At 38.4% G+C, this 18,224-nt stretch overlaps 2 protein-coding genes across 2 annotated transcripts; one reads left to right on the top strand and one right to left on the bottom strand.

Annotated features, from left to right (window-relative positions):
• The first annotated feature begins 2,573 nt into the window (after positions 1-2,573).
• Positions 2,574-8,960, top strand: LOC122642114 (ETO1-like protein 1). The gene is made up of 5 exons (XM_043835531.1): positions 2,574-2,947; positions 3,047-4,759; positions 4,860-5,151; positions 7,767-8,076; positions 8,609-8,960. The coding sequence occupies exons 1-5, from the start codon at positions 2,823-2,825 to the stop codon at positions 8,827-8,829; spliced, it is 2,661 nt and encodes an 886-aa protein (XP_043691466.1). The 5' UTR covers positions 2,574-2,822; the 3' UTR covers positions 8,830-8,960.
• A 2,471-nt stretch (positions 8,961-11,431) lies between these two features.
• On the bottom strand, positions 11,432-17,576 carry LOC122644126 (1,2-dihydroxy-3-keto-5-methylthiopentene dioxygenase 2). The gene is made up of 7 exons (XM_043837730.1): positions 17,444-17,576; positions 14,871-14,982; positions 14,685-14,779; positions 14,459-14,573; positions 14,243-14,367; positions 11,783-11,853; positions 11,432-11,679 (listed from the first exon to the last, which is right to left on the bottom strand). The coding sequence occupies exons 1-7, from the start codon at positions 17,459-17,461 to the stop codon at positions 11,613-11,615; spliced, it is 603 nt and encodes a 200-aa protein (XP_043693665.1). The 5' UTR covers positions 17,462-17,576; the 3' UTR covers positions 11,432-11,612.
• Positions 17,577-18,224: the final 648 nt, after the last annotated feature.

Raw genomic sequence — 18,224 nt, 5'->3', positions numbered from 1 at the left:
AAATTTGACAAGAAACGGTGAAAGATTGATCCACTAGCCGCCACTAGAGTTGATGTTGGAGAGTCATAGCTACAGTTATACAGATGTCCTCACGAATTTTTTTTTATTTAATTTCATTTCTAACTAATTGCAATGTATCATGAATTTTAATTTTAATAATCTAAAATAATTATTTATAATCGTACCAAAATAGCTCAGATAATATATATGGTATGAAATTGAAATATTTATATATCCAGTTATCCACATCCAATTAACTTTTGAATGGATTCAAATAGTTTTCATAAATCTATTTTTCGAATTTATATCCCTTAAATGGATACAAACACGAATCGAATACGAATTTTCGATTATCCATTTATATCCTTACAAGCTTACATATAGATGACAAATAGTAGAACATTACAGTTCACTAGGCATGCCTAAAAGGACCTATTTCATTATCATAAAAAAAATTTTGGACAAGAGAATGCTAACTGGTCATGCAGTCCTTACACCAGTATGATAGCCCAATGAAAGTGCACATAGAGGCATTGGTTTGGATGCGATTTTCGATTTAATTGGAGACCGAATAGTCCTTTCACACACAAAAGCATTGATTTGTGTTTAAGCACACGAACCACTTGTGATCGATTAACGTTCTCTTTCCCAATTTTTTTTATTATTATTTTTTATGATCACTTAAATGGATCGTCCATTTACATTAACCCATCACCAAGATTTTAAAACTCAAAATCGGGAACGGAATCAGTTAGATCGGATTCCAATTCAAATCAAATCAGAATCTAGACTTGATGGTGACAATCGAATCGATTTAGGAATCGAGAATCAGACCATGAATTGGTCCTATTCAAGATAGTTTATAAAAAAACATGATTAAGAATGGGCCAATCTGATTCTGATTCAGGAAGCAACGAATAGGAACGGTGGAAATCAAAATCGGTGTCTTCACCTATTTGATTCTTGATTCTTAAAACCATGCCCACCTAAGGGTGTCAAAATGGAATCGAAACCGATTGTCTAAATCAAAATCGACTATAAAGATCGAATCGAACCGAACCGCACCATATAAAAACGACGTGATTCTGATTTCATATGTTCTATTACCGGTTCAGTTTTATTCAAACCGAAAAACCATCGGTTAAACGAATAGAAACTAGGTAGAAAACCGATATTAGGAATATTCTTATTTGTTTAAGAATGGGGTTAAGTACTCTAAAATATTAGGATTATTTACTAAGATTTTTTTGAATTTCAGTTTGAATGCCAAATTCATGAAGGGACGGTAGGTTTTAGTACAAGTATATCTTAGTGGAATTTATTAATGAATGGAGTGGGGTATGGATTAGTGATGTCTTCAGGTTGGTTTTTCTTACGGTACTTTTTTGGCCTTGAGTAATCACTTCAAATTATCATTGCAACTAGCATGTGTTAATGAACTTTGCCTAGAGTTAGATGTATATGAAACAATATAATTTCTCCAACATAATAAGGATAAGAAAAATAAAATTGAAAGGTACAAAGGTGAAACCCATATCACAAATCACAAATAAATCGGATAATGAAAATCGAATAGAAATTACTAAAATCGCACCCCATATAAAACGATTCTACTTTTGAATGATTCTTATCCGAAGCAATTTTGATTTATACTTTACACAATACGCACCGACATCGCACTTTATAATCAAAACCGCATGCCCACCACATGGTTGTCGAGACACATTGTAAATTGGAAATGGAATCGATATCGCCGGAATCGATCGGAATCCGACCAGAATCTTAGAAATCAAGTACGAATTGATGGATTCAAAGAACCGGAAATTTTTCCTTATCACATTGATTTTTGAAAAGAAAAAAGTTCTACTTTGGCATGCTCATCACATAAATCGCTTTTTCTTTCTTATTGTTACTCGCTTTATCTTCAGCCAAAAGAAAGAGAAGGAAAGAAGGACAACTGTAAATTTTCCTCTTTTACAGCTTTTTATTTTTTTCCCCCTTCTTGCTGATCTAATGGAGTACCGTTGGCCGTGATTTTAAGATTTTGAAACTGGAAATCTGAAATTCAAGCAACAAATAAGTGAGTTTGTTTTTAATTTCCCTCTCCACCACCACCACCACCCCAAAAAAAAAATTCTGGGTTTGTTGCTTTGATATATTGAACATGTTAGTTGGGTCTCTGTAGTGTCTTTAGTTAGTCTTTATTATTTGAGATTCGGTTACGTTTAATGTGGAGTTGGTAGTGTTTCTGGTGGAGATCTTGTTTGCTGTAAATCGTTTTGTACTTGTTTTGGGGTTTCTGCTGATTTATTTCCCTTTTTATCATGAATAAGACTTCATAGATTCGTTCATGATTGAGGAGAAAAAGGATTGTGGAAGGAAAGCTGCGTCTGTTCGCCTCTGTAGAGTAAGAATCAAAGAATAGTCATAGCGAGCTTCACTTCCTTCTTCTGTGCCAAGAGTCCATGACGTTTTATTTTCTTTGTAATCACGTATTTGAGCAGTAAAAGGAAAGATTCAAGGGTTTCAGTCTTTGTATTTATTATTTTTTTTCATTCTTTTGTATATTGGTTGGCACTGAAAAATTTCCCCAGTTAAGGTTGTGAGTTTTGAATAGTGAATGAGAGGACCTCTTTATGTTTCATTTTATTTTATGCCAATTTTTTTGTTCTGACTTTCGAGTGCTGGAGAAAAATCCATTTGGAGATTTGTGGAGATCTGGGTTTTGTTTAATCTGCTATGCCTCATGAAAATTTTTATCTTGGAGAGAAACCCATTTAGAGATTGTGGAGATCTGGGATTTGTTTAATCTGATATGCCCCATGAAGAATCTCTTCCTCTCTGAATCCTGCAAAGAGACACAGCTTAATGCTCTAAATCCACAGTCATGGCTTCAAGTTGAAAGAGGGAAGCTGTTCAAATCCTCTTTCCATTCACCCTCTTCTATGTAAGTTCTCCCTATTCTCTGGTTCTACGAAACTGGTTAGTTTATATTTCATGAGATTGAAACGAGGTTCCTTTTTGTTTTTTTTTTTCTTTTTGCTAGAGAATCTCTCATCAAGGTACCTGAACCACCCATTCTTCCGTTCTTTAAGCCCATCGATTATGTTGAAGTTCTAGCTCAAATTCATGAAGAACTTGAGTCTTGTCCTCTCTGCGAGCGGTCAAGCCTCTACTTGCTACAGTTTCAAGTCTTTAAGGGCCTTGGAGAAGTCAAATTGCAACGCCGGAGTCTCCGTTTGGCATGGCTGAAAACAACCAGCGTTCATGAAAAACTTGTTTTTGCGGCATGGTTGAAGTATGAGAAGAGAAGAGAGGAGCCTATCTCTGACTTGCTTTCATCATGTGGGAAATGCGAAAGAGAGTTTAGGCTAATAGATATCGCTTCTCAGCCTCCTGCTGATAAGAAATTAAAGTCCCCGGAAGTAGTCGAGGTTACTGGGACCCATGTTTCCGATACCGTCTTCTTTCGAATTGGAGAAGAGAAAATAGCCTGTGATAGGCAGAAGATTGCAGCCCTCTCTGCTCCATTCCATGCTATGCTGAATGGATGTTTCATGGAATCGAATCTGGAAGTCATAGATTTGTCCAAAAATGGAATCTCCGCTACAACTATGAGGGTGATCAGTGAGTTTAGCCAAACAGGCAGTTTAGAGGGAATTCCTCCATCTTTACTTTTGGAAATTTTAATATTTTCCAATAAGTTTTGCTGTGAAAGACTTAAAGATGCTTGTGATGGGAAACTTGCATCTTTGGTTTCCTCAAGGCAGGATGCGGTTGACCTCATGGAGTATGCTCTTGAAGAGAGTTCCTCTTTCCTTGCCTCTTCATGCTTGCAAGTTTTTCTCCGTGAGCTGCCTGACTGTTTGAACGATGATCGTGTGGTTAAGATATTCAGTAATGCTGATCAACGCAAAAGATCGATTATGGTTGGGCCTGCGTCATTTTCACTCTACTGTTTATTGAGTGAGGTTGCTATGAACCAAGATCCTCGGTCAGATATAACTGTGTCTTTCTTGGAACAGTTGGTAGAGTCAGCAGTAACTTGTAGGCAGAGACAGTTAGCCTTTCATCAGTTGGGATGTGTGAGGCTTTTGAGGAAGGAGTATGACAAGGCTGAGCTGTTCTTTGAGGTGGCTTTCTGTGAGGGCCATGTTTATTCTGTTGCAGGTTTGGCTAGGCTCAGCTCTATCAAGGGCTATAAACTTTGGTCATATGATAAGCTAACCTCTGTGATCTCTTCCTACAGCCCCCTTGGATGGATGTATCAGGAGAGGTCACTATACTGTGAAGGTGACAAGAGATGGGAAGACCTCAATAAGGCAACAGAGTTGGATCCCACGCTCAACTACCCATACATGTATCGAGCTGCATCCTTGATGAGGAAACAAAATGTTCAGGCTGCCCTAGCAGAGATCAATAGGATTATTGGGTTTAAACTAGCCTTTGAATGCTTGGAGCTCCGGTTTTGTTTCTATCTTGCACTCGAGAATTACCAGGCAGCCTTATGTGATGTTCAGGCGATTCTTACACTGTCTCCAGAATATAGAATGTTCGAGGGCCGGGTGGCAGCTTCTCAACTGCGTACTCTTGTGCGTGAGCATGTTGAGAATTGGACTACCGCAGATTGTTGGTTGCAACTGTATGACCGGTGGTCTTCAGTTGATGATATTGGGTCTCTCTCTGTTATCTTTCAGATGCTCGAGTCTGATGCAGCAAAGGGTGTTCTATACTTCAGACAGTCTCTGCTTCTCCTTAGGTATATTTTAGTATCTAAAAGGCTCATTCCTTGTGTGTTTTAGTTGGTAATATTATGCTTGCGTCAAGGCAGATAGAAACCCAATGTTTTGATTTATCAGGTTGAACTGTCCTGATGCGGCCATGCAAAGCCTACAACTGGCACGCCAGCATGCATCAAGTGAACATGAACGTCTGGTTTATGAGGGATGGATCTTATATGATACAGGTCATTGTGAAGAAGGTCTCCGGAAAGCTGAAGAATCAATCAACCTTAAGAGATCCTTTGAGGCCTACTTTTTGAAAGCCTATGCCTTGGCAGATTCTAGCCTTGATCCTTTATGCTTTTCAACTGTTGTTTCACTACTTGAAGATGCATTGAAGTGCCAATCAGACAGGCTACGCAAGGGACAGGTATACCTTTTTTTCTCCATCTTCCTGCTATCTGAAACTTGTGTGCACCAAATTGCCAAGCTTCAGCCACCTTTTCTGCTTCTAATGACATTATCACCTTGCTTTTATCGGAAATAATTAAAGAGTGATGATGATAACTTTATAAGAAGATACACACATTGATCCTTTGTATCCTTGACTTGTACAGCATGAAGAATTACTTCTTCGAACTGTAACTTCTATCCCTGAAACTGCTGTGGTTGTGTTGTGTAATTAGTACAAGTGCAATACCACCAAAAGGGAAAATGATGGAAGAGGAGAAAGAAAAGTGTCTGTGTGTATGTATGAATTGCCATTTAAGTCATGATATTGTTGCAACTTGCAAATATTCCGTCCATGTTTGGCGATGTAGGCATTGGTATTTGTGTCAGTATGTGCCAACACGAAAAAGAGAGTAAAAAATGAAGTGTCCTTGTTACGTAGTTTGTACGGTTATGTGTTCATTAAAGTTTATGAGTTTATGGACTAGGGTGTTGGTGAGTCTCATTGTGAGTTTGAGGTCCTTAAGTGGTGTGAGTGAGTCCCCAAGAGACCCAAAGTTAAGTCATCTTTTCTAACCCTTGAGTTAAGTGGTCTTCTCTAACCCTTGTTATCCTGTATTTTTTTGTTTATTTTCTAATTTATTTTGAATTCTCCCATTTTGAGCTGCATCATTTTGGTATCAGAGCAAGTTTCGATTCTTGTGGTGAGAAATTTCTAAAATCGACCCAAAAATCAAGAAGTGAATTCGAGAATGGAGAAGGTTGCCAAGAATCATTTTGCCTCTCTGGTAGACGGGAGTAAATATCTAGTATTCAATGAAGCACAACAAAATGTTATTTTGTGAAAAATAAAGATTGCCGCTTCAAACTCAAGGGCAAGTTCTTTTATAACAAGGGAGAGTCATGATGATGAGCATTTAATGCCCACTTCACTTCCTCTCTTCCAACGTCTTTCTCAAGTAATGGCTCTTTTTTCAAATGCACTCTTTTCAAGATGTTTCTAACGGCTCTTTTTTTTCCCCTTGCCTATATATGTATCTTTTGATTTGAAGAAGGTAGAGTTGATAATTTGTATTTTTAGAAATTTTGTGTGTGCCAGGCCACCTGGGTGAGCCCCATTGTGAATTTAAGGTTTTGTAGCGTTGAGTGAGTCCCCAAGAGACCTTGAGTTAAGTGATCCTCTCTGACCCTTGAGTTATGTGGTCTTTTCTAACCCTTGTCATCCTGTAATCTTCTTTATTTTCTAGTTTATTTTGAAAATCTTCCCATTTTGAGCTGCATCAAGAAAGTACTATGCTTCCTTGAATGTAGAGAAAACTGATGAAAGTGCAGCTGATCCAAATTAGGCCTGTACTGTGTCAAGTTTATATGTAAGCTTCGGCATTTAACCATATAAACTTGTGCTGTGATTGACCATGAATCCATGACAGTAATTAAGTTCATAGATACTTGGGGTAGTTCTATTACTCTTTTTTTTTTGGGTAAATGTTCCATTACTATTGTAGTTGCTACAATGTAGGTCTAAATATAGAGTTGCACATGTGATCCTTCTGGAAGATCATTGTTTGGATGGATAAAACAACCTGACCTTGCTGTTTGTGATATGAGTTCTCAATTCCGTTTACTGAATAGCTAAGATGCAATGTATTAGTTCTATATATATATATATATATATATAGGGAGATGTTCTTTGTGCCGCAGCGCAGCCTGCACCCAGGCACATGGGCAGCCTGTGCAGGTGGGCAGGGTGGTCATTGCGCCCACCCCCATGTGCCTGGGCGCAGGCTGTGCTGCGGCACAGAGAACAGCGCCCCATATATATATATATATAATGTTTTATCGGTAGCTCATAAGGAAAGCAAGTACAACTGAATGTGACCTGAACTCATCCAACAATTAACTGGTAATCCCTCTTCGTAAAATCCCACTAAAACAATCACAAAGGATATATAAATCCTCTTAATGCACCACCTAGGTCAGCTTACTATATTTCATTATTTCCCACAATTCTAGATCATTTAATCTTTATAGTAAATTGTGAATCCTCTCATTCTTAATTCCAACGGTATAGATTCCTATAGCCTGCACCTCTTCAATCTACATTTATAGCTGGAGGGTCATCCCATGCTTACTCCCTGTCAAGCCATTTCCTACCCCGTTTCTTGTTCTATGTGAGGTCTAGCTGCCATCTACTATGGCTTGCGATTCTATATTACCCCCTATCTAGACATTTCCTACCCTATTTCTTTTCATCTAACATCTTTTTGCTTCAGCTTGTTAGTTTTGATTTAGAAGCTCATCAATCTAATGAGGCATCAACCATTGTTGCAATCCAATGAAACAGTCTAGATTGATTAATTTGTTGGCCATGTATCATTGTGTTGTTTGTTTTATGGGAGAAAGAACGCTACCTGGGCGAGTGCAGTGCGCTGCCCGTGTCTGGGCGCAGGGGCAGCGCACCGCACTCGCCCAGGTAGCATTCTCTTTCCCTCATTTTATATCTTCATTCTTTTGTGTGTGTGTTGGTGAGACTGATAAATAATAAGAGTTTGATTGCAACTCTTTTAACCCTTTTCTGTACCTACATCTTTGCAGGCATTAAACAATCTTGGCAGTGTGTATGTTGATTGTGGGAAGCTGGACTTAGCTGCTGATTGCTACATTAACGCCCTAAAAATTCGGCATACCCGAGCCCACCAGGGACTTGCCCGGGTCCATTCCCTCCGAAACGATCGAAATGCTGCATATGAGGAAATGACTAAATTGATTGAGAAGGCTCATAACAAAGCATCAGCCTATGAGAAGAGGTCTGAGTATTGTGAACGTGAACTCACAAAGGCAGATCTGGAGATGGTCACACAATTAGATCCACTCCGAGTCTATCCATACAGATACCGAGCAGCAGGTCATATTCTTTGTCTTCCCCTACTTTATATTTGCAGCTTTAACACTCCCATGGTCGCTCATGTGTTGCACATGGAAAATGAAATTTTTGGGCCTACCTTTTCAATTTAAAGTTTGTATCTCTGTAGACCATAAGAATTAATATTTGCTTGCACACAAGGAATATGTAGCAGTAGGGCCCCATCTATCATTATTCAGTAGGTCCAATATGTAAATAGATTTTTAAACCAAAAATCAAGCATAACAATCTTTTTTAATCCTTCTCTGGACCGTTCATACTATTTTACCTCACAAGTGTGAAAAAGTGTCTTAATTAGTAGTCACCCACTCTCATACCTCTGAAGTACTGTTTTGATAATGCTGATGATGCCGATGGAATGTTTGCCAGTACAGTGGCCTTGCTCTTTATGCATTGCATTTACATAGGACCTTTAGAACCCTATCCCTTTATTTGCCTAATTTAGTTCATTGGCTAGACAAGTCTTCCCACTCAAGTTGACACTGAAATTGCTATTGGGTTTTTGTTGAAGCAGTTTTGATGGACAGCCACAAGGAAAAGGAGGCCATTGCAGAGCTGTCAAGGGCAATTGCATTCAAAGCCGACCTTCACCTTCTACACCTGCGGGCGGCATTCCATGAGCATATTGGAGATGTCTCAGGTGCTCTGCGGGACTGCCGAGCTGCTCTGTCTGTTGACCCCAATCATCAAGAGATGCTAGAGCTTCATAGCCGTGTTAACAGCCAGGAGCCCTGAAAGGTAAAGAGAAAAGCTGTACACTAGCTTAGATTTAAGCATTTCATCCCTATGTTGTCCATATTCTCTCCCCCCACATGTAATCTATGTTTTGATGATTTTTAAGTAATTTAATGGGTTTTTTTTTGTGGGAAAAAAAATAACATTAAATGATGAAGTTAAAGAAGTTAATTTTAAATCATGATCTTGTAGTTCAGATGTGAATTTCCATCTTTTCTGACCTTAGTACCTCGCCATTGCAATGTAGAAATCAATTAAAGATTCTAGAGAGAAGGGAAACAAGATAATATGAAGAACTGAACAACTCTGGTCACCTTTCAATAGATGTCAAGAGACCAGTAAGACATGCCAGGAAACTAACCTTTACCTATCATTAAAGCCCCATTTTGCTCCTCTGTCAGGGTCTTCATTATATATTAAAACCCCCAACTGACACAAGAGCGATGTGGCATTACTAATAGGTTAAGGTGGGGTTGCTTGGTTGCTTGGCTGCTTGGCTGGTCTACACTGCCCTGGACCTTAGCTGTACACAAGACTACTTCAAGGCTTTAAATGGCATGGTCCATTGGGCAGTTCAGATCCAGTTAGTTACCCTGTACTGGAACAATGTACCCAAAAGGCTCCATTTCTGTAAAGAAGTATTTCCTGGAAGGCTGGAACACTAGTTGTAGTTATTAACTTAGTATATACTTGTTTGTTTTTTATTTGTATTTTTTAAATTGAGAATAACGAAGAATACTAAATGGGCATGGTCAATTGAGGATGGTGGTCCCACCCCCCGCCCCTCCAAAAAAAAAAAATTTCTTTTCCGTCACTATGCCTAGTAAAGTATAACACTCCACACTACCTTTACGATTTGTCACTTGGCAGGACATGGGTTAGTCCATATGATAGACGATCCCACATACATCTCAATAAAAAATTTTAGTCCAAAGTACGCAAGTAAAGTTGCTCAAATTCAAAATTTTAGTAAAATTATCAAAATGTTATGAAATAGAGATTAATATAAAATATAAAATGCAATCTTTTGTAATTTTGGTTACTTCTTCTACTCATTTTAAGCTGAGCATATAGTAAAATGTTATACTTTGTTATACTTCAGTAGGCATCGATGCCTACTGAAGTATAACGTTTTAGTTCATTCTCAAATGCCCTGAGAGGCATCCTTTCCTTGTTTGTTGGGTTGGTTCACGTGCGTGCAAATGAGCAAACTTCATTCTGTTCTGTTTTGGTTTTAGATTAAAACCTGTAAATTTCGACCAGACCAAGCTGGATACAATGTAACCTTTATGAACCAAACCAAATATAAATAATACTAAGTCAGCACCCACACTCATATGCCTTTTTCGAGTTGTGTAAAATTACCTACGGTTTCTTTGTTGTCTTGTATAAAATGGGTTGAAAAGTATTGGATTTGACAGTGTGACTGTACCTCTATAATGTTGTATTTTTTTGAGCAGGTTATTTTCACTTGAACTGAATTTGAATCAAAATACCGAGATCATATAGAAACTGAATATAGAAACCGAACTGGTTCGGTTCGTTTTTTATTTTAAAGTTACGAAAATTATTTGGTTTCAATTTGAATTCGATTAGTACATATGATATCTTGAATCGAAATCAAAACCGAACCAATTGACACCTTTTGGCAAGAGGGGAGTTAAATGATAAATGATAAGCTTAGCAGCCACAAAACCAGCATCGGACGACCCCTCTACTTGATCTCTTAAAAGCTCCATCCACGAAGATTGCATGTAACCTTATGCCATATAGGGATCTAACCATGGACTTGGGCTGGACTGTTCTCCAACAAGGTAGGAGCTTGACACTTCCCCCAGGCCCCACAGTGGCAGAAGCAAAAAGAGAAACCCGGATCAGATCTGGCCATGTTACGTTGAAGACAGCTTTTTTAGATTTTGTAGAAACTGTTCCAAAGTATTGTCTTAAACCTTGGGATTGGGGGAGCTTTAAATTCCAAACTGATAAGTGAACTGTACAGAAGAAAAAAAAACAAAAAACCTTTGGGTGCTTCTAAATTCTTTAATCCTGACCTTGCGTTAATGGAATTTAAAAGAGACGTATCTTTTCAATGACTCGAGCTTGTGAACTTCACATCTCTGTACGCTGGATTATCAGAAGCTAAAATCTGGTAAACTAAACCAAACCTCTGCCCCCCAACCCAACACAACAAACCCCCCTTCCCCAATACCAAAGGTCTATAAGGCTTATCATCTTCACTTCTCTGTAGGCTGGATTAACAGATGCTGAAGTCTTGTAAACCAAACAAACCACCCCCCCCCCCCCAATAAAAATTCCCAGTACCCAAGGTCTATTAAGTATCATCAAGTGAACAGTACAAGAGATGAGAGATGATAGATCACAAAAGGAAAATGGAAATGCTAGTTTCATCCGAGGCAATAAAACTCCCACCATGATTATGCCATACTGAATGAGGGAGATCAAGTGGGAGCCTTCCCAACTTGACCGTGTAGCTAACCGATGCAGCACAAAAAAATATTTCTAGCAAGGCAAGCATAAAACCCATATCCACATAAGTCGAGGCTAGCTTTTTTATTTTTATTTTTTTTAAGGGGGGGGGGGGGGTACAATTCCATGACTAGAACTTGAAACAGTTGCCATCACACATAAAAAACTAAAGAGCACAGCACAATACAGGAACTAATATTTACTTCAGGTACATGTTATCTTAGGTTCTATTTGTACGCTTAAAGCTGAAACCTTGGTCAAACTGATTTTCTGAGATATAGGATGTAAATGAGATTTTAAGCAGCAGCATCAACAGCTTGGTTGGAGGCATCCTTCTTCATAAAAGCTTCAAGATACTCTTTCCTGATGGATACAAAAGCTCTCTCTCAGAATATAATGGAAGAATCTTAAAATCCAAAGTTTAAAAAAAAAAAAAAAAAAAAAAAACGGAGTACATGATAAATACCTTGCTGGAAGATGATCATGAGGGCGATTAAATGGAGTCCACACTGGATTTCCCACAAAGAGCCGCATTGCCTACAAGAATATATCATTAAGACACATCAGCTTAACTAAAAATCAGTAGTTACTTCACACGTGACACTGCATGAAGTATATCATTTAGAACAAAAGAAAAATGAATATGTCAATTTTCCAAATAGAATGAACAAACCCTAATACAACTTATTCCCACAAACCCACCTAATGAGAAGAGTTTGTGCTAGCATTTTTTTGGTTAGTTTCATCAATGGAAATAAGAGCAGTTCAGTTTTCCTTCACCCTTTTGCCATGTATGTTCAAGAGAAGGAACGGTGCCCCAAATATTTATGGAAAAGGTTGTACTGTTGCGACCACTTTTGTCAAAATAAACTACTTTCAAGTGCACGGAATAAGGACAACCACCAGTAGTGTTGACAGCAAAAGCAGCAAGACATCCAATGGCAACACATAAGACAATCAACAATGCATAATGAATACAACAAACAGCAATTCAACCACCAACAGCAATGCCGGCTTTCACCACCATCCCAACCAGGGAGTTTACACTGGGAATGAAGCAAAAAAGAAAGTTCACAACTGCATTGTGCTTATTTTCATTCTTGGTGTTTTGGAAAATTTAGTCAATTTTTTTAATTTTAACAGGCATCTCTCTACAACAATAAATGCCTAAACAATAACAAAATTTCCTTCATCATGCAAATATTTGTCAGTACAAACACAATGCTGAATCAGATCACCATGTCTCATTCACTGTCCTTGTACTTCAGTCACCAGGCCCCCCTTCTTGGCTTGGCCTGCCCAAACAGCTTCATAGATCTACTAGCTTGGTGGAAATCAAACCTATGTGTCACTGGGTTTGGAGGGGGGGAGATTATTCAGATGCTTCAACTGTTTGTATGAGTTGGGTCATTTGGAGGGGGATAAACAACATCTTAAGGACAAACACACAAAAGAGGAAAAGTGTTATCAATTGGTTCCTTAAAGTGTGTTTTCATAAGGCTTCCATCTGTAAGGGATTTGAGCACGTGAATTTGTTACTCTCCTGGGTGAGTTGGGAAGTTCATGCTATACAGTCATGGATGTGCATTCTAGGCTCGGTACATCTCGTCTTTTCTTGTTCCTAATGCAAGGGCAAGGGCAAAACCAGGTCATAGTTGTCACGGCAGCTAGGCGACACAAGCCGGTGGAGAGGATAAAAAATCAAGGCGACACCAAGCAGGCGTCCAAGGCGCCCGCCTAGGCGACCAAGGCACATAAGTCGACCAAAGCGCCTGGACGCCTAGGCGACGCCTTGACAACTATGAACCAGATGTGTTTGATCTCAAAATCAATGTCATGGATTTGTATTTGTTGATTCAGAGCATTATAATACCATGGACCTAAACTATAAGATAATGTTAAAACCAGAAGTAAATTAATTTTGAATTTGTTAGTGGGGCACAATGGTTAAATGTGTAGGGGAGGTATTAATTTCTTTTGTCAGTAGTTTACTTATATCAGGTTTATCCAAGTTGTGGGACCCAGTTTGAAGGAATTTTATGGTTTGCGCATAAAGGTTTCCTGAATTATCTTCCATACAATCATGGGATTAGTTTTCATCAGTTATTTGTTTGTTTTTTATTATTTAGTCCGGTTTCCTTGTAAAGCTGGATTGTTTCCTACAAAATCTGAGCCACTTTCCTTGTAAAGGTTGGATTATTTCCTATCAAATCTCAGCCTCTTCCTAAGAGTCATGATTAGAATAGGAAACTCACATGGTCTGCAATTGGGAGGGATTTCTTTTATTATTGTGTCTTAGTAAGCTAAGGAACCTCCAAATCAGCCAGGCATTTAGAGGAAGATTTCCTAGTTATTTCCGTTCATCTTTTCCTCAAGTCCGAAACTGTTTCAGACCAGAATTATAAATATATTGCAAGGCTTCACAGCCAAACGATTTGATTAATGGAATTGACTTGGTATTATGTTGATAGTGAGGTTGTTGCCTCTTGTTCTCTCCTTTCTCTCGCTCCCCTCACCATGATTTGGGGATTCACTCTCTCTCCCCCCTTTCCCCCATACGATTTGGTTCCTGCCCCCCCCCTCTCCTTCATCCAGCAATCTCTCTCTTCTCGTCTCCATCTACTCGATCTGCATCAGTTAACCTCCGCTACACAAAATCCTCTCCCCCCCCCCCCCAGTGCATTTTATGCATGAGAATTCTGCTTTTTTAATAGATTAGCTTCTACTCTTCTATTTCATTAGGCATATAAGCCACTAATCGTAGGCATATATGTGGGACCTTACATTCCATTTCAGTTTCTTGTCTCTTTCATTGTCATAAGACTTCTCTCTTTAACAAGGTTAACCTTATCTAAAATAAAAGATAAATAATCATTTTTTTTTTTGCACATATATGGTAGTAAACAAAGCAAGCAAAAGTTTGTACCTTGATGTAGTTGTTGCTATCCAGCGTGAAGCGGTGATAACTTCCAGCTGGTAATACAATCAGAGCCCCTTTCTTTACCCATACGCGGATCCAGCGGTCATCTTGGTCCCTCACATCAAAGTAACCTTCAAAATAAAGTTGAAATAGAAAGGCCTGAATCGAATGTTCATAGTTTAAGTAATAAAAAGTCAAAACCAAAAGAATACATAATTCTACCACTTCCTGCCACACAGTAGCGGATTTCCTCGTCAGTGTGAAGGTGTTCTTCAAAGAAGCTCTTAATCTTCACCTCATAATTTGGTAGCTTTTCAGGGCATACCTCACAGAAATCCTAAAGAAAAGAAGGCACAAAATAAATTTGCGATAATACTAACGAGACAACTATCTGTCCATACAAAGCAAAACTCTAGCTAAATAATTCATATGAGATTATAAGGAACACCATATAAGAATATCCACGGGCTTCACGAATCTTCTTTAATTCCTCATCAGTTTCGTAATTATCTGCATCTAAACACCAACTGAGGACACCAAGTTCTGCAAGGTCGACATAATTGTATCAACAAATTAGTTCAAATACTCATGTATCTAGAAACTTTGACACTATAATTTTTTGTATGATGTGTACTTTCAAGTTGATCCAATGACACAAACTCCTCAGGATCTCGGTGATGAGGAAGTCTCTGGTCCTCATCGCTATCATCCATGTACCATGCTTGGATGACTTCCTCTCTACGATCCTGCAAGACAGAAAATTTCAGATCATTACTCAACATACCTCTGTTTCTTTCTTATTTTACAATTGCCTTCGGAGCAGCCGAGCAACAATTCAATCAAGAACAACTGTATCTTAAGAATTTGAAGTCATGCGTTTGTGGAGCTATTTTTATGCATGCTTATGGTGAGTTGGAGCTTTCTGTGATAAAATTGTTGATTGAACTACAAGAGAATGACAATAAAATATTACGAGTAATAAAAGAATATGCAGCTCATATTTCGCATCTACGGAAGCTCCCCCTCTAACCTGTATAAATTATAAAATATGCCCAGGGGTTTGATGAACATCACTTTTTATCCCTCATATACATACAGATATAACAAAGCTAGCACATTCACATGACATAACACTTTAAACTCCACAACCCAAGCTTTCTAAATGTAGGCCAGCATTGAGCAAAAGATTTGTCCAGCACTCCAACCAAAGTCCTTTCATCTCTCATCTTAATGAAAAATGTCATGGGAATCAGAACTAGTAACAATTACGATGACAAGAGATACTACTAACAAACACAACAATGTGAAGGTTTCTGCAATTAAAACACAAGCTACCAAACCTCATGCACTTCTCACTATATGAATTGTGAATAAGCATGCACACAAACAAACAGGTGTGTGTCACGCATGCAAGCAAAAAAGATACTGACCAACAGATAGAGATGTGAATATTTTCCTAGTTTCTGCACGTTCCTTTTCTTTTCCTTTGTCTTTTTAGCTTGTTTTCACTTGGATCGATGTAGCCGACCCCATTTAGTTGGGATAAGGCTGAATTGTTGTTATTGTTTCTGCATATTTACCTTTTACATGTCTGGTTCATTTACTCCGGTGACAAATGCCTCAAAGAGCTAGAGGAACATCCAACATACATGCCACCATTAAGAACAATCGACCTTTCCATGGTTTCATATTACTAGCATTATACTCTCTCTAATTTTTTATGTTAGTTCATGTTAAATCCCCAAGGCTCCTCTACAATGGCTAACGAGTTAATGCTGAGGTCATCAAATAATTTTCCACTCAAACCTCTGCCCCATGGCAAAAAATAATCAGTTTGTACAGATAAGCTACTGCTTATTCTATACTTAAAATGACAAAATGAACCTGTTCATATAATATAATGGCTGGCATCAGTGAACATAGCACCGCCAATATAATGGTTTTAAGTATCGGGATTGGATTGGCCGAGTCTGATCCACCCAATACCCAAGTTTTGCGTCCAATCAGTCAAAATCAGGCAGGATGGGCCAAGTCAACTCAAGATCGGTCAAGTAGGACCCTGCTATGGTTTTCAGGTTTCAACATATTAATTTAACACCTACAAAGGCTTAATGACTTGTACGTTGATCAGATAAAAGAGTCCTGAATCACTTGTCTTCATCACTCAAAACCATAATCAACAAAATTCTCAAAAACATGAACTTATTTCATAGCTGAACATCCACCACGGTATAATAGGGAAACTAGTTTGGATTCCTTTTTGAATAGGAAGTAAATCCCACTGATAGCATAACAAACACATCATTGACTTGAAATCTGAAATTTATCAATGAAGAACCAGGGTTTCAGCGAAGTAGCAAACACAAGCGTGTCTTATATTGTTTTTCCTTTACCTATGTACTATTAATCAAAATAGTTGCATATGGGCTTCCTTCCTCATGGAACTAGGCAAATATATTTAGGTGGGCACAACAAAAAATTAACAAACAACTATCACATTATTAGGTGTATGTGATATACTGATACTTATCCATCTACACGTTGATAAACCTACCACAACAAACCTTCAGGAATGGGAGTGGAAGGGGGAGGGGGGCCAAAAGATCCAAATTTCACAAATCGCAACAAAACAGATTCAACAAACTCTCATACTTCAACAATATTTAAACATATCACTTCTCTATTCGAGGGAGTTCAATTTTGTCATTTACTCTCTCTTTTGATTCACGCTACAAGTCATATATCATGTTTTAATAAAGAAAAGGGAAAAAGAAGCCAAATTTTGATACGCCAGCACAAAAGACTCAATTTTGTACGAACATTAGAAGCTAAGAAATCAACATGGACAACCAAAACCTGGCGTTATTGAAATATAAAACACTGTTGTTTCATCAATAGGGAGGGGGAGAAAAAACTTTAAAAAAAAAACTACAAAGCCGATTTCACAATCTGTTGGATTGAGATCCGACTATCAGGTAAATCTGTGAATTGATGTTGCGAAATACAAATCCAGAAGCCAAGGAGATTCAGAAAAGAGAAAAACCATAGCTTGCAAAATATCTGGACTCCTGTAGGGTTTATAACATAACAATTGAACAGAAAATTAAAAGAGGTTTAATCATTGCTCTTTTGCGAGCATAGCTACCATCACATACCATTAGAGAGGTCTTAGAAGGTCGAAGAGAAAATTCAAACATGAGAGTTTACCTTGGATGAAAGCCCCATTTCTGCTCTACGCCGGTCTTACTCCTCAGAGAGATGAACGAGGCTTAAAGACTACGCGAAGAGGCCTTATATAATAAGGAGGGAGCGCGACACAGGCAGGCTCGTTACGCAAGTATAGTTTCGGATCTTTTCCTCGTGGCCTTAAAAAACCAAAGAACTTAACGTGATAAGCGCAAGGGCTAAGATATTCATACATTATTACCGTTTACGAAAAATTAAAAATACATTATTACCCTTGAACGTCTTGGCGTACACTTTTGACCTTTTTTTGAAATTAGAGTTAAAACCAGTCCAGGTTAATTGCATTCTGGGATCTATGATTTGAGGTCAGTTTCGGTACTACGAGTCTTAAATTGGGCTGAGACTGTCAACGACAACATGGGAATTTTTTTTTTTTTTTTTTTTTGGTCGGAAAAAAAAATCGAGAAGGTTCACCACCATACAAGTCTACGTTTGGATAGAAATTAAGGGCCCTCATGTTACGCATGAAGTGATGTATAAAGTATAAACCAATGGGCGCTGTTCTATGTGCCGCAGCGTAGGGGTGCAATGACCACTCTGTCCCTCTGCACATGTGTCTGTGCGTTGCCTGCGTTGCAACACAGAGAACATTCTTTCATAAATTAAAAATTGAGATGGTTCCCCTTGCCGCCAATGTGAGAATCTATCACGCCACAGATTACAACTTCTTTGATAATGGTCCATATAATTCGGGAGGATAGAGAAAAACCCACATAATCGAAACGTAAAAGTCAATGGAAAA

Source organism: Telopea speciosissima, chromosome 10 (assembly GCF_018873765.1).
Source record: "Telopea speciosissima isolate NSW1024214 ecotype Mountain lineage chromosome 10, Tspe_v1, whole genome shotgun sequence".
NCBI classification, from domain to species: Eukaryota; Viridiplantae; Streptophyta; class Magnoliopsida; order Proteales; family Proteaceae; genus Telopea; species Telopea speciosissima.
This window is presented reverse-complemented; position numbering and strand designations above follow the sequence as displayed.

Coding starts and splice junctions, on each gene's coding strand:
- LOC122644126 (XM_043837730.1), bottom strand. Junction 14,368..14,458: donor CTACTGTGTGGCAGGAAGTG/GTAGAATTATGT, acceptor TTTATTTTGAAG/GTTACTTTGATGTGAGGGAC. Junction 11,680..11,782: donor CATGATCATCTTCCAGCAAG/GTATTTATCATG, acceptor TGTATCCATCAG/GAAAGAGTATCTTGAAGCTT.
- LOC122642114 (XM_043835531.1), top strand. CDS start 2,823: ATGAAGAATCTCTTCCTCTCTGAATCCTGCAAAGAGACACAGCTTAAT. Junction 2,948..3,046: donor TTCCATTCACCCTCTTCTAT/GTAAGTTCTCCC, acceptor TCTTTTTGCTAG/AGAATCTCTCATCAAGGTAC. Junction 4,760..4,859: donor CAGTCTCTGCTTCTCCTTAG/GTATATTTTAGT, acceptor TTGATTTATCAG/GTTGAACTGTCCTGATGCGG.